Source organism: Nuphar pumila, chromosome 16, assembly GCF_984573655.1.
Source record: "Nuphar pumila chromosome 16, dmNupPumi1.hap1.1, whole genome shotgun sequence".
In the NCBI taxonomy this organism is placed as follows: domain Eukaryota; kingdom Viridiplantae; phylum Streptophyta; class Magnoliopsida; order Nymphaeales; family Nymphaeaceae; genus Nuphar; species Nuphar pumila.
In genome coordinates, this window is record NC_143264.1 from 18,192,409 (window position 1) to 18,217,870 (window position 25,462).

Consider the following 25,462-nt stretch of genomic DNA (forward strand, 5'->3'; position numbering starts at 1 on the left):
TCTTATTAACCATACTATATTAATAAACAAATTCAAATTTTCCTATAATAACAATACGGAAAATATTGAACAAGTATTACAAAAAATAAACAATATATTTGCATTTCAAAAAGAAAAAAAAACAAAAGTGAACATCGTTTTCAATGTTTCAACCGTTAAATAAAATGGAACAATTTTTGATTTAGCCATCAAACAAAAGAGCACACTGTGCTTACTGAAAAATACACTGTCAATGGTTCAACAGTGATGAAATTCCTTCGATGAATAGCTGTCAAAAATATTTGCAAAAAATAGTTGACAAAAATAGTTGTCAGAAATAGTTGCCGGAAGGGAAGCAAGCTAGGGACCACTGGTTGGAGACAAAAGACAAAAAACCTTAGATTATGCAAAAATAATCTGGTTGGAGACCACAACGGGTTTATATATGATTCAAGAAAATATTATGCAACAAACAAGCAATATCACAAATGTGTCATACTTTTGCAAATAGTTAAGTATGATATTTGTGATATAAGGCGATTCACAAATTACGTTATGCGAAAACGTAGAGTATATGCAAATAAGATATTTGCGAATTTAGTAGGGTTTCACAAAATGAAACAATGTTATAAATTTATGCGATATCATGTCATATATACCAATAAGTAGGATATTTGCAAGTGCAGTTTGGTGGTAAGTGGTAAATGCAGTTTCACACATAAATTTATGTGATTTTAGAAAGTATATGCAAAACAGTAAGATTTTTGCAAAATTAGTGGTAGGTGGAGTTTCACAAATATAATTTTGTGATTTCATGAAATATATGCAAAAGAGTATGATATTTGTGATTTTGGTGGTTTCAGTTTCACTGAGATTTCATAAATAAATTTATGCGAGTTCATAAGGTCTAAATTCACATAAAAAAACCTGTGATTCTAGATTTAAGTGGGTGTCGGACATATTCAAAAGGTGGTACAATTTTATCACAAAAATGCCTAAACTCACAGTTGCAAAAGGTAAAAGTGTAATATCATGTATTTTCACACTTTAGTCATTTTATGATTTTTCAAAAATTTGGCTAAGTATAGAAGAAAAATTGTTTGGACATCGTTGTTAGACTGATGTTTTTGAGTCTGAGCTTGACCCAGGTCTCATCAGCTAGGTCTAAACGAGTCATTTAAAATATAAGAAAGAAATTTATTTTTGACCTTTAAATTCAAACAAAATTCAAAATTTGATATTCATGTAATATACCGTTGGATGCGTCTTGGAATGTTGAGCGCATAAATATGTTACTTTTCAGAATTCGAGTTTCGGTTGGCCTAAAAATCATGTTTTTTCAAAAAAGGAGCAGTTTGTCAGTGTGGATCCAAAGTTGGATCAGACCGGATCTGATGGATTTGTTCCAAATTAATATGGATCTGGACTCTATCAAAAACCTATATTAATCTGAATTTGATCCAGTCCAAAATCTTTTTGGATTTTTAGAAATGGATTTGGATCTTGGATTAGGATCAAGATCCAAAACCATGCCCAATGTTTTTATAACTTTAAATTCATTTAGGAGCTTTAAATTAGAGTTAATTAAGGTTAAAAATCCTCCCTAGTTAATTTGGCTATTTTTGAAAACTTTTAAATAATTATTAATTATTTAATACTAAATAATTATTAATTATTTAGTACTAAATAATTATTAATTATTTAATACTAAATAATTAACTCCGCCTGTGTATAACTGTTTAGTTATACACTGCCAGTCCCAAGCCCGGATAAAGGAGGAGGGTTGCGGTAGGCCAGTGACAGCCAACATAAAAACTTAGTCATACCCTATGAATATGAACCAATATGAGAATTTCGTTGGGGTGTTCCCTACTGAGTGACGCACTATACTCTATAGGCCCGGAGGGAGTGATAAATGGGCAAGGGTTGCTAGGTCATCGCTCGAAAGCGACACGTCACACCGGCGCCTGGGTGTGGTGTCAAATAGGCAAGGGTTCCCTCACTTTGTTGGACGGGTGGGGGTAAATAAGTTAGTCCAAGACCATAAAATTAGGTTAGTCACTTGGAACATAGGGTCTTTAACTGGTAAGTTGGTAGAGTTAGTAGATGTTATGTGTAGGAGAAAGATTGATATTTTATGTCTACAAGAGACCAAATGGGTAGGTGAGAAGGCAAAAGTGATAAAACCTTGGGGATATAAGATTTGGTATACAAGAATAAATAGAAATAGGAATGGAGTAGTGATTGTTATGAGTCATGAGTTTATAGATAATGTAGTTGAGGTCCGTAGGAAGGGTGATAGGATTTTACTTATTAAATTAGTATTAGGTACGTATATTATTAATATTATTAGTGTTTATGCATCTCAAGTAGGTTTAGATGATTCCATTAAGCGTCAATTTTGGGAAGATTTAGATGGAGTAGTACAAGGGATATCTTATGGTGAAAAGCTTTTCATTGGCGGTGACCTTAATAGACATGTAGGCATTAGTAGGGATGGATTTGAGAGTATCCATGGAGGCTATGGTATAGGAGAAATAAACGAAAGTGGAGAAAGGATTTTAGATTTCGGTTTGTACTATGATATGATCTTAGCAAACACTTGGTTTAGGAAGAGGGAGTCTCACCTAGTAACATTTAAAAGTGGGCTTAATACGAGTCAGATAGATTTTTTCCTACTTAAAAAGAGAGATAGGGGTTGTTGCATCGATTGTAAGGTTATACCGAAAGAAAGTGTAGCTACACAACATAGAGTCTTAATTTTAGATCTTAGAATTAGACAATGCCGCAAAATGGATAGACATAGGATAGATCCTAGAATTAAGTGGTGGGCACTGAAAGGAGCTAAACAAAGAATGTTTATAGAGTAGGTAGTTAAGGAAGCTGATTGGTGTATCAATGAGGATTCATATTCAATGTAGAATAAGATAGCGAGTGGCATGAGAAAGGTGGCTAAGGAGGTATTGGGTGAGTCTAAAGGCGGTGCACCGCTATGTAAGGATACATCATGGTGGAACGAGGATGTTAAATTAGCTATTAAGGTTAAAAGAGAGTGTTATAGAAATCTAAGAGTCGTGATAATGAGAATTTGGAGAAGTATATGATAACAAAGAAGGAAGCTAAAAAAGTAGTTTGAAACGTGAGGGATAAGGTATATAAGGAGGTTTATGACAAGTTGGATACCAAAGAGGGCGAGAAGGATATTTATAGCCTTGCAAAGATGAGAGATAAGAAATCAAAGAATTTGGGTATGATTAGATGTATCAAAGATGAAACACAAAGAGTTTTAGTCAAAGATGAGGAGATTAAGGAGATATGAAAAGATTATTTTGATAAGCTATTTAATGGAAGTCATGCTCAAAATCTTGGAGACTTGTCCATTCCTTTTCATGAGATGAATCGTGACTTCATGTGCAAGATTCAAAAGAAAGAAATTGCAGAGGCTTTGAAGAAAATGAAATCAAGGAGGGCAGTTGGCCCATATGGTATACCTATCAAGGCTTGGAAATGCTTGGGTGAAAAAGGTTTAGAATGGTTGACAAATATTTTTAACAAGATTTGGCGGACAAATAAGATGCCTAATGAGTGGAGGAAGAGTACTTTGGTGCCTCTATATAAGAATAAGGGTGATATACAAGATTGCACAAACTATCGTGGTATAAAACTCATGAGTCATACTATGAAACTTTGGGAGAGGGTGATTGAGTCTAGGTTGAGGAAGGTTGTCATGATATCGGAGAATCAATTTGGTTTTATGCCTGGAAGATCAACTATGGAAGCTATACATCTTCTTAGACAAGTTAGTGAGAGAAATAGAGAGAGGAACAAAGATTTACATATGATTTTTATTGATTTGGGGAAGGCATACGATAGAGTACCTAGGGACGTTCTCTGATGGACAATGATGAAGAAAGGTGTTTCTCTTAAGTACATTAGTATAATTAAGGATATATATGAAGGAGTAGTAACCAATGTCCGCACTTGTGGAGGGGTGACAACCAATTTTCCTATAACGGTTGGGTTACATCAAGGATCTGCTTTAAGCCCTTTCCTATTTGCTATAGTGATGAATGAGCTTACGATATCAATTCAAGAAAATGTGTCGTGGTGTATGTTGTTTGTTGATGATATTGTTTTGATTGATAAGTCTAGTGCTGGGGTTAATGCTAACTTAAAATTATAGAGACAGACATTGGAAGCAAGAGGTTTTAAGTTGAGTAAGAGTAAGACAGAATATATGAAATGTCAGTTTAGTATGCAACGAAGCAGTGATAGGAGTGTAGTGAAGCTTGGTGAGCAAGAAATACCAGTGAAGTATTGTTTCAAATATTTGGGATCTATCATTCAAAAGTATAGAGAAATTGATGGAGATGTAAATCATAGGATAAAGGTTGGGTGAATGAAATGGAAAAGTGCAATTGGAGTGTTGTGCGATCGTAGAATGCCATTGCGGTTGAAGGGAAAGTTTTATAGGATGACTATTAGGCCCGCTTTACTATATGGTACGGAATGTTGGGCTGCCAAGAGACATCATATTCAAAAAATGAGTGTAGCTGAGATGCGTATGCTTAGATGGATGTGTAGAAATACAATAAAAGATAAGATTCAGAACAAGGAGATACGTAAGAAGGTAGGTGTTGCACCCATTGAAAATAAGATGAGAGAGAATCGTTTACGGTGGTTTGGACATATTCGGCGAAGGCCTAATGATGCTCCAGTTAGAAGGATGAAGAAATAGAAAAATATATTAGTTAAAAGAGGTCGGGGTAGAACTAGGAAGACTTGGATGAAGATGATAGGAAAGGATATGAATGCTTTGAACCTCACCGAGGACATGGCATTGGATAGAAATGATTGGAGGAGAAGGATTCATGTGGAAGACCCAGAATGATTTTCTTTGTTGGTTCATATCGCCGACCCCAATTGTTTTGGGATGAAGGCGTAGTTGTTGTCGTTGTTGTATTTAATACTAAATAATTAATTAAATAAATAATAAAATTTAGGAAAGAAAAAAGAAAAAAGAGAGGAAAGAAAGGTAGAGGAGAGAGAAAGAGAGGAAAAGGGAGAAAGAAGATGAGGAGGAGAGCTATTTTCCTCCATTCATTCATGCTTTTGATCTTTCACCACTATTTTTGGGTGATCTACATCAAAGGTATGGGTTTCTTCTCTTGAATCAAGTGAGAAATTAAATATAGATTGGATTTTCATGCAATATTTTGATGAAAATCCATGAAAAAAGAGTAAATATGGATGCTTACCCTCAAATACATGGAGGATGATTCATGGATATCCTTCCATGGATGTATTTTTTTTAATTCTATTCATCTTTTCACAAATAAAATTTTATACATGCTTAGTTTTATGATAAAACAGAATTTTCATCATGATAAAAATGGTGTATTATGAGCTTGTTTCTAAATGGATTTGATTCCCATGCTTTATCTAATGTGTTTTAGTCATGGAGTGCACGTAGGCTTATGAAAGCATGCATATTTCAATACAAGTTTGCATAAGCATGATAAGGATCAATGCATCATTGATCTCATTTTTTTGATATGAATGCATACCAATGGTAATACTAGTGTGCCATAAAAAATGTCATGAAAAATCGGCATAAACAAGTTTATGAATTTATGCAAATGTGAATGTGCATATGTTCTTGAATGCGAATATGCATATACATGTTTATTTGTATGTCTACTCGCCTAAGCATAGCTGACCGGAAAACTGCACTTACTTGTATGGTAAACCTAGAATATGCATATATTTAAAAATCCTGAAAAAAAAAATTGTAGGGCATAATTGTTTTCTTTTTGTATTGGGCAAGACCCAGTCTATGGAGATTCCAGCAAGCTATTTGGGCACGACCAAGCCTGGTAGCACTTGTCTGGTGCTGCCAGACTGGGCCAACCTATCGCAGACCCTGTTGGACCCACCAGTCTAGCAGAATCGAGCCCAGCTGGTCGGTTCTGCCAAGCCTGTTGGGCAGCAAACTGTTAAAAAAACAAAAACAAAAGTTAAGTACATATTGCTGAAACGTTGATGTAGTCTTATCTCAGATGCTATTAGAGATGGTTCAAAAATTTTAAAACGAAGATCGGGGAGTATATAAGTATTTTTTTGTGGCTGGTATAATTTTTAGTACTCTTTTACTTATTACTATTTATTCAGCTTATGAGTATTAACATGCTATCAAACATGGTTCAGACTTAGGACAATGTAACAATATTGAAAAAAAAGGGTTACACTTTGAAAGTTAAGAGACTATTTAAGCTAGCCTTTCAACCCAACCAAGTTGTTCTACTTCAGACCGACCTAACTTAGGCAGGTCATTTTACTCTTGTTTGACCCTAGTCGAGTGGGCCCGGTTAGGGCTGCACTCTACCTTTCAAAAGAAAAAGAAATGGGGTTTTTAAAACTGAAATTCATTTTTAAAACAAGGTGATTTGGGCTGGCTGGCAGCCAGCCGAGTGGAGCTGGGCTGACTGCCAAGCCTTGGCAGTCGTGACCTATGGTGCACAGGCCTAGCAGGGCTGAGTGGCACCCATGTCAGACCCAGCCGACTGGGTCGGCTGGGTGTTGGCCTATTCATGATACAATATATATATATATACCAAATTTATTTTATTGGGAATTCTGGTTCGATAAAACCAACCCACTGTTGGCTGGGCAACTAGCCCTATTAGGGCCCAGTCAATTTAGTTGGCTAGGCCGGGTACTTTTAAAAAAAAATATTAATAGAGACAAAAACAAAAACCTAGATGAAATGATTAAATAGTGTTGTGACATTGGACTTCTATCACATGTACATGTTATGCCAAATATGTTGTGACATGATATATGGTCAAAATTTTCAATTCATGTATACCCTTTATGCATGTATGGACTTTAACAAAAAATTCAGTATGATGTGCAAAGTTTCCAGATTTTGTATTTGAATTTAATTCTGGCTGATTACATGTAAAAGAATGAGGCCCTATGAGCTTGCACTTGGTTATATCATGCTTAGTCAAAGTATTATTTCATAATTGTTTCATGTACATGTGCATACTTGAAATGCTATGTTTATGCATGTAATAGAGACATGAGTATTCACATGTTGGATTTATGAATGAAAGCATGCATTGACATGAATAGGTGTACTCAATGAAAGTATGCAATTGACATGATTATGTGTAATGAATGGAAGCATACACTTAACATGGATGTGTGAACTCATGAACATGCATATTACGATTGTTGTTGTTTCACACACCTAGTTAAATTGGCATATATGCATGTGCATTTGGAAGTATGTTGACATCACTGCATATATTGCATTTTATGATTTTTGTGTATGATGCATCGATGATCAAAATGAATCATCGTAGGCCTGGTGGGCCTTGAGCATTGGGTTGTTCCTTCTTTACTTGTTTTTCATGCATCGCAAAAACCACATTGATATTGTTTTCTATATTTCACTGTTCTATGTTTTCCACGGGAGGGGAGAGGGGTCCCGTGATGAGCCTTGCATTTGAAAATGCAAATTTGTGATATTAATTTGGCATGCTGAATTGCAAATTAATGAAACAACTATTAATAATAACTTAAAAAAAAAGAATAGTATAATGTACATTCTGAGATGTCTCTTCGAGAGTATGAGACTCTTGGAGTTGCGGTTTTGGGAAAACCGAAAGAATACAAAAACTCCATGTGCGTTGTTGTTGTCCCCGAATTCGATATTGATGTTATTTCTCCTGACCACGATTTTAGAGAGTTTTCGTCACTTTGACTGAGGGTAGTGTGTAGACAAAGGTATTGTTTTGGTATACCAAAAAAAATGGCACTTGTGGATGGATGGTCCCTGGTGTCCAGACATTAGATGGGTGGTCTAATGTTCCGAAGGCTATTTCGGTCGAGGGCTAAGTTTGGAACCCAATAATAAAATACAACTTGTGTGCTAAGTTACCCTGGGAACCCTACTTGACATTGAAAATTCTTACCCGTTTGGTGTATCCGCGGGCAATGGTAATAATAACAAGTGAAATTTAAATGTGTGTGCGCATCCTAATAAAGACATGCATATGAAAGAGAACTTGATTAAAGATAATAAATCATTCATGTGCATTGAATTCATGCATTAGATAATGCATATTTACTTACTTTTTTACTGTCCTGAATGGTTAGTTGCATGATATTGTATCTTGTCGCATGATGAATATTCTTACTGCTTACTTGATATTGTGCAAATATTTTAGTTGTATTTCTTTAAATTATTACATAAATTTCATCTGTACTCTTTATGCTTATTTGCTTCATTAGAGGTACTTGTACTCAGAATCTTTGGTTATGACACCCATATCTTTCTATATCTTGCAGCCTTTGACGCCCAGTGATGGGACTCACTTATGGGAGAGCTACAAGTGCATCATGACTGCTGGACAGATTACTTAGAGATAGCGTGGCTTTACTACTTCACTTACTCTTTGGCTCACTCTGATTCTTTTATTTTGCACTTGTCTCTGACTATTTGATCTTTGAATTAATAAAGTTGATTCAGTTTGGGTTTTGTTTGAAAGATGGGGTGTAAGATCCCTTATGGTTTTGTGGTTGTAAAATGGAACTATAAAGGCCCCGAGTTTCTGAAAAACTTTTCGCAATTGATTTTAAAAAAAACAATCACACTTTTTAGAGGTATGAGTTAGGGTCGTTACAAAAAGTGCCTTAACGATTGAATATTTGCAATTTTAAACATTGGGAGAATATAAAAAATTGTAGAGTTTTTAAAAAATCACATCAAATTATCCATACAGTACAGTTATTTTCTATAAAATATGTGCAAACTTCCTCAAGCCTGCATAAAATATATGCAAACTTGAGGAAGTTTATATAAAAATATACTCGGATTTGAGAAAGTCCACATAAAATATGTGTAGACTTCCTCAAATCTGCATAAAATGGACTTGAAAAAGTCTGCACATATTTTATGTGAAATTCCTCAAGTCTGCATATATTTTTATGCAGACTTCTTTAAGTTTGCATATATTTTATGAAGACTTGAGAAAGTCTGCACATTTTATGCGAACTTCCTCAAGTCTGCATAAAATATATGTGAACTGTTTCAAGTTTTAAGAACATTATCAGGGTTGTATCTCAACGCTCTTTCCTCACTTTTTAGCAAATCAGGTGTTGTTGAAAAAGTATTTTTGTCTAGTTTTTTTGTTCTTTTTTGTATTTTTTTAGAATTCTTTATTTTCTGGGTCAAAACGTTATCTGAAACTACTCATTATTCGATTGTTCTAGTTTGCAGAGCATGTTTCTATTCGGGTTTTAGAACTTAGAAATGAAAATCCTAGAGGGGCTTTCAATTTTGACTCAAAACATGAAAGTTATAGGATTGTGTCTCAATTTTCCAACGACTATAAAAGCACAAGTTTTCGATATTGGATCAGAAAAATACAGATATAAGCACATACACTGGTGTACAAAAAAAGTCACATATTTGAGAGAAAATTCACATATATAGAAGAAAGTTTGCATATGAGAAGAGTAAAAAGGTCTTTTTAAATTCAAATATTTACAATTTTAAACATGAAAAAAATATTGAAAATTATAGGGTTTTTAAAGAAACACATCAAATTATTTATACAATACGGTCATTTTTCGAACAATAAAACTAGTTCGCCTTAGGCTTGGTTAAATTAGTGTGACAGAAAGACTGAATAAAGAGGAAAGAAACAAAATGGAAAGAAAGAATAAAGGGGAAGGAAGAAGAGAAGATGAAAAAAGAGAAATAAAGGAGAGGGAAGAGACAAAAAATAGAAAGGCAAGGAGGAAAGTAAAGAAAAGCAAAAGAGAGGAAGTAAAAAGAGGCAAATGAAAGAGCAAAAAGGTTGGGAGAATAAAGACAGAAAAAGAAAAAAGAGAAAAATAGAAAGAAACTTGGAGCAAGATTTAGAATAAACACAATATAGATGAAGTTGGTTTTTAAGTATTATGTGCATGCTTCAGTCAATTATATGGTGGAAAGAGCCAGGATTACGGGGAAACACCACTTACATGTGGCAAATTCATTTATGGGGAAACTGTTTTTGAAACAAAAAACGATGTGTTTCAGAAACTTATAAAAATGCATGAGAAACCTGTTTCCCATAGTAAGAAACCCATTTCACATCACATGGAAAAGCTAATTACTTTATATGGGAAACTAGTTTCTCTTATTTGAGAAACATGTTTTTGTACATTTCTTGCAAGTTGTCCTAAAATAAGAAATTTATTTTTTCAATGAAACGTTGAGATATATGTATTATTCAAAGTTTTAATTACTTATTTTAGTTGTAATCAATGTAATCATAAAGTTTATGTAAGCTTATAATATCATATTGCCAACATTTGCACTTTCGTTCCACACACATACACAATATACATAGGGAAGGGCGCAACAGTGGACGCCCTTGTGCCGGACACAGCATCATTGATGGCGTTCATGATCAAGGGCATGCATTGTCAAAAAAAGGGGTCTTTAGCGGCTAAATACTTTTTTGCACAATTCTTTTTGTGCTGCTGATCACGCGCAATATCAGCGGCACTCCTTTGTCGGACGTGAGCGTCCACTGTTACCCCCCGTCTCTCGCACTCTCTCTCTCTCTCTCTCTCTCTCTCTCTATATATATATATATATATATATATATATATATATATATATATATATATATATATATATATAATGTTTCCCGTTTCACATGAACTTTAGAAGTCTCGTTTCTTGTTTCCATTTTCAAACACGTTTAGTTCCCTTTCTAGCAACCTTTGAAAGAGCTATGGATCTTAAACATTATGATCATGCAAAACAAATGTTTACATGGCTTCTACCAAAAAGAAACTTAAAATTCAGAAACAAGTAATAATCTCTCGTTCACCCTTGCCATCTAGTGACACCCAGTAAAGAAGATTGCAGCCATTACATACAGACCCAAGAGCGAGCCCAGGAATGATGGGATAAAAGAAAAGAGACAGATGAGTATTCAAAGGCTTAGTATAAAGAATCACAAGTCAACTAGATCTTCAATCTGCAATAAGCAGCAAAACAACAGCTTTAACATATATATCTCAAATTGGCCATGATTTCAAGAACAATTATCTTTTCCAAAAGGTCAAATCACTATTTTTGATAAGCATATGAATCCTATTATTTTCATTTTCTTATCCTGTCGCAATCCAGACCTCAAAAGAATCACATTATAATTTCACAAAATTTAAGTACCTTAAAAAACAGATGATGCGCGCGAAGGTTATATACATATGTTCTTTTATACATCCACTTTCAGATATATCTCCTTGATGGCTATCAACAACAATCTCACATTGTCACATACTGAATTTCCGCATGTTGCTTTAGCCATTCTAGTACCTTAGCTCCTTCAAGTAAACCTTTCACCTACAAAGTGGCACATGCTAAAAATAAGTCAGAATGCATGACTGAAGGTGAGAATAAGTTTGGTTCAGTTAGGCCCCTCATGAATAATGCTCTACGTTTTTTTTTCTTGGGTTCACAGTTAGGAATAGGATCTTTTTTATCATTTGGATCAGATTCAGACTTCCCTCCCTAAAAGCTAATATAGTCCTACACAGTATATGCTGATTTTCTTCACACCCCAAATTTTTATTATCATAATTTAATTAAATCCCCTAATGCATACTCAATACGTTTTCTTCTTTGTTGGGTTCACAGTGATATAGGATCTTTTTGATCATTTGGGTCAGATTCAGATTTACCTGATTGGGGTGGAGCCAAACCCTCCATAAATGTTAGTATTTTTCCTACACATTAAGGATTTTACAGTATATTCTGACTTCACACACATCTGAAAAAATTTTCATCATAGTTTAATAAAATCCTATTTGGCCCATAATTTTCACCTGATGGCACTTCCACAAAAGTGGAGAAAAAGAGTCCCCTCTCTCTCTCTCTCTATCTATATCTATATCTATATCTATATCTATATCTATATATATATATATATATATATATATATATATATATATATATATATATATATATACAAATGTCTCTAGATCTCCCATTGCAGGTTGTTTTGATCCAATTCAACCTCATGGATGGATTCAGCATGTTGAAAATAGTGAAAAGCGGCTTTTGGATCATGTTTTTTCGATGAAAAAACACTATTTTATGACCTGAGAATGTATCACAAATTGTAGTCCATCAAATTTTTAAGCCTTATAACATCCTGCCTACATGTCGTAATTGGATGGTTCAAGAGCCGATTCCTATGAAGTGAATCACTAGATCACATCTACAAGGTTAGTTTCATGAAAAACAACCAAAAAAAATGAAAAAAATATAAAAGAGGGAGTCATTTATAGGTAATGGCAAAAGTAGCATATAAAGGTGCTCCCCCCCCCATATATATATATATATATATATATATATATATATATATATATATATATATATATATAAAGGTGCACTTTAAAAAAACTTGGGTGTGGGGGTGCAGGGAGTATATATATATATATAATTTTTAACAGTTTTAAGTTAACACTGTGTATTTGTGTGCATTTATGTATTTATGTATATAATATAGATAAAAATGGACTTGATTAGGGTTAACTAAATCTGCTTTTGGATAGAAATGGACCTCAGTGTGGTTGACTTCACTTAACACAAAGGAAGCTCTCTCCAAGTGTCGCACCGGGTGTGGTGCCCTGTTAGAAGAGTCCGTGTGACATATATATATATATATTACGGTGCTCTGTGAGCACCTACTCCCACCTAGTAGAAACCATATGTGTAAGGGGTAAATATTGGCTACTAACGAAGGTACAAAACTAATGAGCCAGAAATCGTAGATGTATTGACTAAATCTAACCACATAGATGTATTTAGCATGGTTTGTTTGCTAAGGATCTAGACTTGGATTGTGATTTTCTGATGTAAAATTGCGATCTTTTAAGTTATGAAATTTTGGCACATTTTAGGCCATTGATTTTTGAACCCCTTTAAAAACCTAATTACTTGTCATAATCACATGATTCAAAACAAGTTTCCTACTGAAAAAACCATGTAAATCACATCAATAACATTTGATCTACAAAAAACCAGAAATTTTTTAATTAAAAAGTGATTTCTACTCATTAGTTTCGTACCTTCATTAGTAGCCAAAATTTACCTGTGTAAATTATATATTCTCAATCAGACTTCATAGATGCATTCAACATAATTTATTTGATAGGAATCATACTTTGGATCATGTTTTTTGGACACAAAAATAAGACTTTTAAGTCTTGAAATTTTGGTATAGTGCAGGCCATCATTTTTTTAAGATCTTGAAAAACCTGTATATGGGTCACATTCACATGATTCAAAACATGTTTTCTACTAAAAAAGGCATGTAGATCATATCTATATGGTCTGATCAACAAAAATACTCAAGAATTTTCAAAAACTAAAGCTTTCTTTAGGTAGATGTAGGTGCTCCCGGAGCACCCATCATTACTATATATATATATATATATATATATATATATATATATATATATATATATATATATATTAAATGGGCACGGTGCTAAATGAAACATGCTATTAGATTTTTGGGTTTTTTTCAAAATTCTGACCGTATAGATGTGATCTATATGTTTGTTTTTATAGGAATCAGTTCTTGGAGCATTTGATTCTGATGCATGGATAGGTTTTTATAAGGTTTCAAAAATTAACCGCCTACAATTTTCATAAATTTTTGAGGCTCCAAATACCATTGTGTCCATCCAAAATGTATGATCCAAGTGTCGATTTCAAGTAAATCAATCATGTTGAACACATCTATGGGGTTGAAATTGCAAAAAAGACACTGAAAATCCAATAGCATGTTTCATTTAGCACCGTGTCCATTTAGCATGGATGTATTACCCTATATATATATATATAGTGAAGCAAATATGCTAAATAGGTTTTTAGGCTTTTATTATTTTATTTTTAAATTCTAACAGCTCTTGGAGGTTGGATTCCGACACATGGGCAGGTTTTTATAAGATTTGAAAATCAACAGTCTAGATTTTGAGGCTTAAAATATCATTTTTTTCATAGAAAACATGATCTGGGTGTCCATTCCAAGTAAATTGATCAGGTCGAACATATCCATGGGGCCAGAATCACGAAAAGAGCAACAGAAAAGTCAAAAAACCTATTTAACATGTTTGCATCACTCTCTCTCTCTATATATATATCTATCTATCTATCTATATATATATAGGAAAATGAAAACCTATAAAATGGGCACGGTGCTAAATGAAATATGCTAGTGGATTTCCAGTGTGTTTTTTTTCGAAATTCCAACCCCATAGATGTGTTCAACATGATTGATTTACTAGAAATCGACACTTGGATCATGCATTTTGGATGGAAAAAATAGCATTTGGAGCCTCAAAAATTTATGAAAATTGTAAGCCATTGATTTTTAAAACCTTATAAAAACCTATCCATGCATCGGAATCAAACACTCCAAGAAGTGTTTCCCTATATAAACAAGCATATAGATCACATCTGTACGGTCAGAATTTCGAAAAAACATCAGAAATTCATGGAAATCCAATAGCATGTTTCATATTTAGTAGGTTCCCATTTCCCTACATATATATATATATATATATATATATATATATATATATATATATATATATATATGGCTGGATTTGATAAGAATGACCTAGAATTTAAGTTCAAATCCATATCTTATTTGACCCAGTCTATGTAAAGTCCATGCTTTCAACCATTTACTTGGCAGTCAACGTCATCATAAAAGTACCAGATCTATATCCGGATCCACTTTTTTGAATCCAAAATAGATCTGGATCAACACATTCAAAGGTTGAACAAATCAAAATCAACCATGATAAAGTCCAAATCCATTCCGTTTTCACACTAGTAGATACCCATGCACTAAAGTGAAAACAAGTAAATGGACTTAATGTGATGGAATCATCACTTACCTGTTCTCTTATCCGTTTCTCATCATATTCTTGGTTGAGACCCTTAAATTCTGCCACTGCATTCGTCACCTCTTTCTCCAGCTCCTCCAGTGAAAGCTGCAACAATATTAAGAAAGATCCTTAGCACAACTGTTTATAAGGCACAAGGTTGGGTGTAAAGAAAGTACAGCTAGACAGTTACTTCAAGATAAAAACATAAGCACCACTAACATCAATGGCTTCAGTGCCATCTAATAGCCAATTTTTTTTAGCAAGAAATCATCCCTTGGGTTCTCTTAAGAGATCAAGTTGCATAATTCGGTGAAGTCCAGGTTTAACTAATTTTGCTCAATATTAGAGGACAGGATGTTACTAGAACATATGTGAGTTTATGCAACATAGATATTAAATTAGAGAATATCAGGCCTAATCAGAGTTACCGCAAGCTTCTTAGATAGGTGGGAAGCTCGCTTCCCAGAAACTGGCTTCAGAAGAGTGATACTAAACTTGATGAGAATCTCGATTCTCCCACTTCTCCTATTCTTTCCACACACTTCATTTATTCCTCTCACGCTTCTCACTCACTTCCAAAGTTCCATGCGATTTCTCTAAATTAGTAATCATCATTTTTAGATTTTATTAAAAATTTAATTCTTACACTAAAAAATTCTGAAATTTAATAATAGTCACTTTTATTTTAGTTTTTATTTGCATTTTATTTTGATTCTCATTCAATTCTTATATTTCTTTTTTTATTCATTGCTTCCCTTCCCGCTATAAAATGAAATTTAATAATAGTCACTTTTATTTTAGTTTTTATTTGTGTTAATCACATGGATGAACGACATCAAAGATAGCTATGACATTTTACGATTAAAGTTGCATCTGACCTGATGCTCTCTATATAAAATTAATTTGACCACATAAAACTTAAAAAAAAATAACAAGTTTTTAAAGAGAATTATTTTGGCGCACCTTCGACTTTTTCATGTTACTATTTTGAAATGTGAAAAGTAGTTTTTTCATGACATGCCGAAGCGAAGAAAATCTGAGTTGAGGCCCCACGTCCACCCTGTTAAATTATGTAATCAAACTTGTAATTCCGCATATATATTTTATATATATAAGGTAATACATATACATATATATAATATATGTATATGTATTTACCAATTATATATATAAAATATATATATTCCTAGTAAGGGTAGTTTAGGAATTTTACACATATTCTTTTTCGAGAATATGTTTTTGTATTTATTTTCTTTTTCTTTTTCTTTATTTCTTTTTCTTTTTGTATTTAATGCATTGTACTTGCATTGGGAGGGGCCCAACCCACTAGTCGTTGGAGGGGCTCCAACGACTATGTGGAGCCCCTCCCAAGGCCTTCTCAAAGCCCTATATATATGGGCAGCTTCTCTTGTATTTTCTCAAGGGATTTGGGATTATAGCCCAACCTCTTTAGTTGTTTATGAAACTTATGAGTGCATTTGCACATTTGTGATTCGGTGTGTTGTGCACAAGTGTTCTTGGGTGTGTATGTTCACACATTTGTTCTCAAGGTTATTGCGTTATCAACTAAAGTATCTTGTTGAAGATACTTTTACATGATATCAGAGCCTCGTTGAAGAAGAAGAATTGCGATTCGCCTTCCCTTGCATTCCTCGAAAAGCGTGCCTTCAAGTTTTTTAAAATAAAAGAGGATCACCTTCTTCGAGCAATATTTTAGGAGCCTCTCTTGTCAAGAAAGACGCGGAAAGTAATTAAGGTATGTACTATCCCTTGCATTCTTTCCCCTCTAATGGGCGAAAAAGACTCCCATTTCTCTCTTGGGTTTAAGCTTAATGGCTCAAACTATCATGTTTGGGCCGGTAATATGGAAGCCCATATTAAAGGAAAGGGGCTTTGGGGTTACGTTCATGGATCCATACCGGAACCGGAACCCAAAATTACCATTATTGAAGGAGGGGATATTAAGATCCTTGAAGGGGATGAAAGACAAAAGGCCCTTGAAGAGTATTCTAAGAAACATGATGATTGGGAAATGAAGAACTTCAAGATCTTATCTTGAATTTTTTCATCCGTTGAGACCAAGATAAACGCCAATATCATCAAATTTAAAAGGGATTCCGAAGCTTGGGTATATCTTGAGAAAATGTACACCTCAAGAGATCTATCCCACAAGTACTTTCTCCAAAAGAGGGCTTTGACTCTCCAACAAAATGACATGACCATTCGGGAGTACTTTGCCGAATTATCCTCTATTTGGGACGAGCTCGCAATCCTTGAACCTAAATGGAGTGGTGAGGCAATCGAATTAAGGCACAAACAACTTGAAGAAGACCGGTTCTTCAATTTTTTAAATGGCCTTAGACCCGAATTTGAACAAGTTTGGTCCTCTCTTCTCTCTGCCTTCACATCCCCCTCACTTGAAGATGTTATCACCAAGCTAAGTGGTGAAGAAACTCGTATGGGGATTGGCAAAAATAATCCTAGCATTCTTGTTGCTTCCTCTACTCAAGAAGATGGTGAAATGGCTAATGCCGTGTCAAGACCGGGAAATAACATGAGGACCTATAGACCTCCTCATTTCAAGAATCAAGGTCAAGGAGGAAATGATCGGTATGACAAAAGAGACTATAGCAAAGTGACTTGCTATCATTGTAAAGAACCCGGACATATCAAACCTTTGTGTCCTAAATGGAAGAAATTGATTGCAACGGCTATGGCATCTCAAGTTGAAGAACGACCTTCTTCATCAAGTGAGTCCTTTTCTCTTCAACAAATCGTAGAAGCACTACAACCTCTTCTCAAGGGAGGTACTTCCGGAGCCGTTGTGTCATCATCTTCCCCCGGTAAGTCATCTTGGCTTTTAGATTCCGGAGCATCCTTTCACATGACCCCTAGCTATTGCTCTCTCTTAAATTTTTCTAAAAATTCCTTTCCATCCTTTGTATCAACCGCGAACGGAACATCTCTTGAGATTAAAGAAATAGGTAATTTTGAAAAACAAGACTTCTTTGTTCCAAAAATTTGTTTTATCCCAAACCTTAACCTAAATCTTCTTTCCGTTTCCCAACTCTCGGACCATGGTTGCGATATAAAATTTTCTTCTAATAAATGTTGGATACAGGATCGTCAGTCCGGGAGATTGATTGAGGAAGGCTCTAGAAGAGGAGACCTCTACTACGTAGATTTTCTTCAAGTTCCCAAGAGTCAATTTTGCAATGTCGTCCAAAACAAAGATATTCATGTATGGCATAAGAGATTGGGTCATCCCAATATAGTTAAAATCTCATATTTGCCCTTTGTTAAACATCTTTGTAAAAGTGACTTTTTGTGTAATGAATGTATTCTTGGGAAAATGAAATGTTTGCCTTTTCCTCAAAGATCCATGTTTACAACAAAACCATTTGAAATTGTCCATTCCGATGTATGGGAACCGGCTCCGATAATGTCAAAAGGAGGATTTTCATATTATGTGATCTTTGTGGATGACTATACTAGGTTTTGTTGGATCTATTTCCTTAAACATAAACATGAAGTTTTTTCAACCTTTAAAAGTTTTCACACGATGATTTCAAATCAATTCAATGAAAGTTTAAAAATCTTTAGGTCTGACTCTGGAGGAGAATACCTCTCAAATGAATTTAAGAGTTATCTTGAAAATTTTGGTATTCTTCACCAAAAATCTTGTCCGAAAACCCCTCAACAAAATGGGTTAGCCGAACGAAAGCACAAGCACATTATTGAAACAACTAGGACTTTGCTCATTTCTCAAAACATTCCAAAAAATCTTTGGGCTGAGGCAGCCCTTACTTCTGTCTATCTCATAAACCGTCTCCCATCGAAAAATTTAAACAAAATTTCTCCCTTTGAAAAACTGTATGATAAGGAACCTGATTATAGCAGGTTAAGGGTCTTTGGGTGTAAATGTTTTGTTCTCACTGATAAGAATGACAAACTTTCTCCTAAAGCCATTCCTTGTGCCTTTCTTGGCTATTCTGAAACCCAAAAAGGGTTTCGTTGTTATGATATCAAAAGTGACAAATTGTATGTTTCCAGAAACGTGAGTTTTTTGGAAAATATTAGTGGATTTGAACGTTGTGACCCCCATAATGAAAATATGGATTATTCTTTTTTATTTGATTTATTGAATAAGGACGATGATACTAGTGATAATGAGTCAGATCAAAGTAACCCAAATGAATTTGAAATCGAGGAAAACATCTCCTTGCCTCCTTCATCACATCAATCTATTGAATTACCTAGAGACCCTATCACCTACTCTCATAGAGATCAAAACAACTTTAGGAGTGCTCTTGACAGATATAATGATGCCAGTTCCAGTGCCTCTCAGAATGAAGTGATCCCTCGTAGAACTGAGAGAAATAGAAGGCCTCCTTCTAGGTTAATTTCCTATGACTCTTTTTCACCAAGATATAGAGCCTGCCTTAGTGCCATCCACTCTTATATAGAACCTAGAAATTTTGAAGAAGCACGAAAGTGCCCTGAATGGATTAATGCCATGGACAATGAACTTGAGGCTCTAAGAAAAGCCAAAACCTGGGAATTTTAAAATCTTCCTAAAGGCAAGAAAACAATAGGGTGCAGATGGGTCTTCAAAGTAAAAACTAAAAGTGATGGATCCCTTGAAAGGTATAAAGCTCGCTTGGTTGCAAAAGGATATAGTCAAGAATATGGTATTGACTATGAAGAAACTTTTGCTCCTGTAGCTCGTATGGTCACTGTTCGATGTCTTATAACCGTTGCCTCTATCAACAAATGAAACATCTATCAAATGGATGTGAAAAATGCCTTCTTAAATGGCGACTTAAGTGCAGAAGTTTACATGGATGCTCCTCCTGGAATGGAGACTCCTAAGAGAAAGGTGTTTCGTCTTCAGAAAGCACTCTATGGCCTAAAACAAGCTCCCAAGGCTTGGTATGATAGATTTAACTCTGTTATGATTGAGAATGGTTTTTCCTCTTGTTTTACTGACACTGCTCTATTTGTTAGAAAATCCAATGCAAGGATTGTAATTTTACTTCTATATGTTGATGACATGCTCATCACTGGGAGTGATTCTAACGGGGTTAAGTGTATAAAATCTATCTTAAAAGATAAATTTGAAATGTCTGACTTGGGCTTTCTAACTTATTTTTTGGGAATTGAAGTAGCATACTCTCTTAGAGGATATTTCTTATCTCAATCTAAGCTTGCTTCTGAGATCATTGACAGGTCAGGTATTACAGATGAGAAGCTTTGTGAAACTCCTGCGGTAGTAGGAGCAAAGATGAAAATTGATGATGGGGTTCCCCTTTTGGATCCTACACCCTACAGACAGCTTGTAGGATCTCTGATGTATCTGAGTATTACCAGACCAGATATATCCCATGCAGTCCACACTGAAAGTCAGTTTCAGCATGCGCCTACTTCCGTTCACATGAGTGTCATCTTACGAGTTGTAAGATACATAAAGGGTACTCTAAATAAGGGAGTTTTTTTGTCCTCTTCTTCTGACTTAAAATTACTTGCTTATACTGACTCAGATTGGGGAGGTGACCCAAATAACCGTCACTCCACCACTGGTTTTTGTGTGTTCTTAGGAGACTCACTAATTTCATGGAGATGCAAGAAGCAACAAAAAGTGTCGCTCTCCTCAACTGAAGCTGAATATCGTGCCATGACAACTACTACCATGGAGATTGTTTGGATTCACCAACTGTTAGAAGACATGGGGATCAAAATTGAAGGACCCACCAAGCTATGCTGCGACAACAAGAGTGCAATCTACATTGCAAAGAATCACACCTTTCATGAGCGGACTAAACACATCGAAATGGACTGTCACTATGTTCGTGAAGCATATCTCCGAGGAGTTATCGATCTTCCTTATGTCACGTCCGAATATCAGTTGGCAGATTTCTTTACTAAAGCCTTGTGCGCTCCGCGGTTCAACTTCCTTCTTGGCAAACTATCGGTCATCTTGCCCTAAGTTTGAGGGGGGGTGTTAAATTATGTAATCAAACTTGTAATTCCGCATATATATTATATATATATAAGGTAATACATATACATATATATAATATATGTATATGTATTTACCAATTATATATATAAAATATATATATTCCTAGTAAGGGTAGTTTAGGAATTTTACACATATTCTTTTTCGAGAATATGTTTTTGTATTTATTTTCTTTTTCTTTATTTCTTTTTCTTTTTGCATTTAATGCATTGTACTTGCATTGGGAGGGGCCCAACCCACTAGTCGTTGGACCCCTCCAACGGTCACATTTGTGACCGTTGGAGGGGCTCCAACGACTATGTGGAGCCCCTCCCAAGGCCTTCTCAAAGCCCTATATATATGGGCAGCTCCTCTTGTATTTTCTCAAGGGATTTGGGATTATAGCCCAACCTCTTTAGTTGTTTATGAAACTTATGAGTGCATTTGCACATTTGTGATTCGGTGTGTTGTGCTTGTTGTGCACAAGTGTTCTTGGGTGTGTATGTTCACACATTTGTTCTCAAGGTTATTGCGTTATCAACTAAAGTATCTTGTTGAAGATACTTTTACACACCCTACCTTACGTGGCCTAGTTCTAAAAGCTATGGACACACTCATGCCCCAGCAGGATTTGATCTGGTACCTTGATCTCAGCACCCTTGTAACCACTCATGCCTCATTCAATTCTTATATTGCTTTTTTTATTCATTGCTTCCTGCTTCCTATACATTTTAAAATGCATCGCTTCTCGCTTCTGCTTTCAATATCGTTTCCTGCTTCTCGCTTCCTAGTCTAGCAACCTTGGGCCTAATCAATAAAGAAATGAGTGAAGGAGAATTTGGCTGCATTCTTCTGAAAGGATTCAAGAATCTCTTTGAGATTAAAAGTCACATATCTAGTTTACTGGATAATGACACATCATTTGCAAAAAGGATGCAAGAAACAAAGGGACATCTAGGAGAGACATGCGAGCAGCTACAATCCCCTTCTTAGTAGGAAAAGATAAGTAGTGTAAAAGAATTTCCATGACTAACTAAAAATAAATAGAGGGAAATGGGACCACCTAAACGAAGTGCTCGCAAGATGGTGACGATTTTACCTTGGAATCCATTCATGACCATTGCAAATTATACCCTAGTGAGATAAGTTATGGTTTGCTCTATTGAAAGGAATTGAAAGCCGGGCACCTTAAACTCCAATTCACTGCCAGGTGAAGTTTGACACAAATGGTAGGGTATTGATAGAATGCAACAAAATTACTAAGCTTATGTGCCATCATAATGATTTCTTTAGTATCATGGCCCTTGAGAAATGCACCTTGGCTCTTTGATATAACTCAAGAAGGGACATTGCCTCCTATTCATAATAACCTTAAGAATGATATTGCGAATAAAACCACACAGGGAAATTTGGACTAAAACCAGTAAGATTGGTGGCCCCCATGATCTTGGGAACCAGGACAATAGTAGTGACATTATAGTAACATTTTACCTCTAGTGTCCAAGTATTTTCGATAGAAGAATCTAGGGAATCTATTCGGTTTGGAGCACTATCTGGTTTTGCTTGCAATATCCCTATCTAAGCAGTTCAAGCAAGCATTAAACAATTTCAAGCTAATTCAAACATATCAAACATTTAGGGATGCATGAAATTAATGTTAAACATTTAGGAATGCATGAATAACTTTTTAAGTTAACTTATCAGAATTGCTTTTGCATGCATGTCCCTATTTAATATACACAAATTTAATTTTTACTTTCTTACCAACCTGCGGATACTCAAAATAGAAAAAGTTCTCAAGGTTAAAAGCAGTTCTCAGTCGTATCTTAACACATAATTTGTATTTTAATTATTGGGTTTTACACTTGTTCTCCAACCGATATCAAGAATCATCACCATCAATCAGAACATTAGGAATCATCACCTAATAGCGAGACATCAAAGAAATCATCATCTGTTGATGCCATTTTCTTGGTATACTAATAACTACAGCTGAGTCAATAACACTACCCCCTAGGCAAAGTGGTTGAAAGTTTCCTACAACCGTGGCCGAGAATACGAACTACACATCGGGTTCTTAGGGACAATAAACACACACGGTATTTAGTATTCTCATGGTCCCCCATGACCGCCATCCAAGGTTCTCACCCTTTCAGAGGGACACAAGGAAGAAAATTATTACACTGTTTGGTCTCTTTTACCATCTTAATTAATTAAGAGTTTTTTTTAAAAAGAACAATTATACAAATCATCATGCAATAACAAATTCAGGCCTTTGCCCTATCAATTCAACAGTATAATTAATTCAGAAACAAATTCCAGAAATCATTTTGCAATGCATTTACAGTTTCACTATCTTAAGAGCAACACATGCTCCAAGCCTCCAAAAGTCCCTCAGTGGTTCACACATAACCACTATACAATTTAATAACAATTTAAATGACATTGCAAATTTCAGTTAACATAAATCACACAAAGGTATTCAAGCTGGAGTTCACAATACCACATCAATGCATATCCACAACATATAACCGAATGCACATTGAACCAAGCATATCAGAGTTTTAGGCAACTAAAAATATACATTCAGATTTCAACTTGAATTCCAACCAGATTCCTTTTATATGCATGAAATCGGATTTTTGTGACATGCTAGGAAATCCAATTTTTATAACATGCCCAACTTTCATTTAGAATCAGGTTTAGTTAAATATCCACACAAACCAAATAACAACAATCATTCGGTTCAGATATAACTAATTATCCAAGGCTAGCGGATTTTGGGGTTGCAAAAAGAACTTGAACATTTGGAACAAACACAATAACATAATCAGTTTTGTGCTTGTTCAATGCTCTAAAAAAAAACAGCTTTAAGTGTGTTTGAGCAAACTGAAAAAGCAGTTTATAAGTGAGTGATTGTACACTTCTGAAATTCAGATCTATGAGTGTAAATGAGCATATCTGAAAATCAGATCTAGGTGTGTGCCCGCTCAAGTGCAAACAGATTTAAATATATGCCTTGATCACATGCAACCCAGTTTGAGGGTGTGCCTTGAACATGTGCAACCCATGCTAATGTGTGTAATGTACTTAAGAAAGTCAACTTTGAAGTGAGTGTTTGGAACTTAAGAAAAACATTTTCTAAGGTAGGAATTGAACCATTATAAATTCATGCTTGTCATATATATATATATGTTAAAACGCTATATCCATTTATTGCATTGTCTCGGGTTTGGATTTGGGTCTGATATGGATCCGAGATCCAAACGTGCTGTGTAATTAGTTTGTATAGTCAAGGGTTGTTTAGTCCTTTGTATGATAGCCCTAATTAGAGGCTGCAATATATATTAAACAGATTCTCGCCTGGGCTGCTGCTACAGCCTTTGAGATTAGAGTCACTCAGCGTGTCATGATGTCATCCTTCATCACTACCACTTCTGCAGATCTAAACAAGTGTCGAATCAGGCACGCACACGCACCTTGCTGATCTAACATGGTATCAGAGCCAAGTTCGTGATTGGGCGTAATCAGTCTGCGTGATCAGATCTGTCAATTTGTGATTAAATTTGTTTGGGTGTGATCAGTCTGCGTCTCTAGACCTGCGACAATCAATAATCAGATCTACAACACGATTTCAATTTATTGGGTTGTTCTTTTCTTGCCTGTTTTTTCTGTCGTTATTATCTGTATCATTCTTCTGATCAGAATCGTTATATTCTGATCACGAATCTGATTATTTTCTGGATCGTGAATATTTTTTTGCTGCCTGATTTTTTTTGGGTCGCTATTCTATGTGTCGCATATTTGGCCAGAATAGTCACTTTCTGCATAACGAGACTGGTTTCTTTCGTCTGGTCATTGTTAAAATTTCTATGTTGTGAATACTATTTTTGTGTCCTTTCCTGTGTCGTTATTTTATTTATTTCTGTTTTGGTTCTGCCTATGCTGGTACCATGAATTTGATTCCTTATATCTGTGTCGTGGATCTGTTTCAAATCGTTGTGTCGTGAAAATTCTAGTTCTCTCTTTTATTTCTTATTGTGTCGTATTCTTTGGTTATTTCAGCAGTCTTCTTCATTCTTGAGTTTATTTTCAACATTTTTTGTCATCATGTTTTTGTTGTTTCTTTTCCTCACTCCTTCTCATGGACACTAGTGTTCCACAACCCATGCTGTCTTCTAGTTTCCTACCTCAACTTGTCTCAGAGAAACTGAATAACAATAATTTTCTGACTTGGAAAAGGCAAATTATCCCTTTTATCTATCTGGCCATCTTGATGGATCAATTAAAATGCCATCAGAGTTTATCATGCAGGAGCATAGAGACGACAAAGGGGTAGTGAATGTGGTTTATATCAGAAATTCGTTAAAAAGGACCAAGCAATTGTAGCCTACCTCACTTCTGCCCTATCACAAGAAGTTCTCATTGGAATCTCGGATGACTGTACAACCAAAGAGTTATGGGACAGCATAGTCAAGACATATTCTCAAATTTCAGAATCCAGAG

The 25,462-nt window shown here is 35.0% G+C and overlaps 1 protein-coding gene across 1 annotated transcript in view; it reads right to left on the bottom strand.

Moving 5' to 3' along the window:
* Positions 1-11,021: 11,021 nt before the first annotated feature.
* The window catches only part of LOC149813043 (trigger factor type chaperone family protein), a 216,535-nt gene continuing 202,094 nt past the window's right edge, over positions 11,022-25,462 (bottom strand). The window contains exons 12-13 of the mRNA XM_089991785.1: positions 14,968-15,063; positions 11,022-11,395 (exon numbers count right to left, since the gene is read on the bottom strand). Coding sequence (XP_089847911.1) covers positions 11,318-11,395; positions 14,968-15,063 — 174 coding nt within the window. The 3' untranslated portion in view covers positions 11,022-11,317. The remainder of the gene's footprint in view (positions 11,396-14,967; positions 15,064-25,462) is intronic.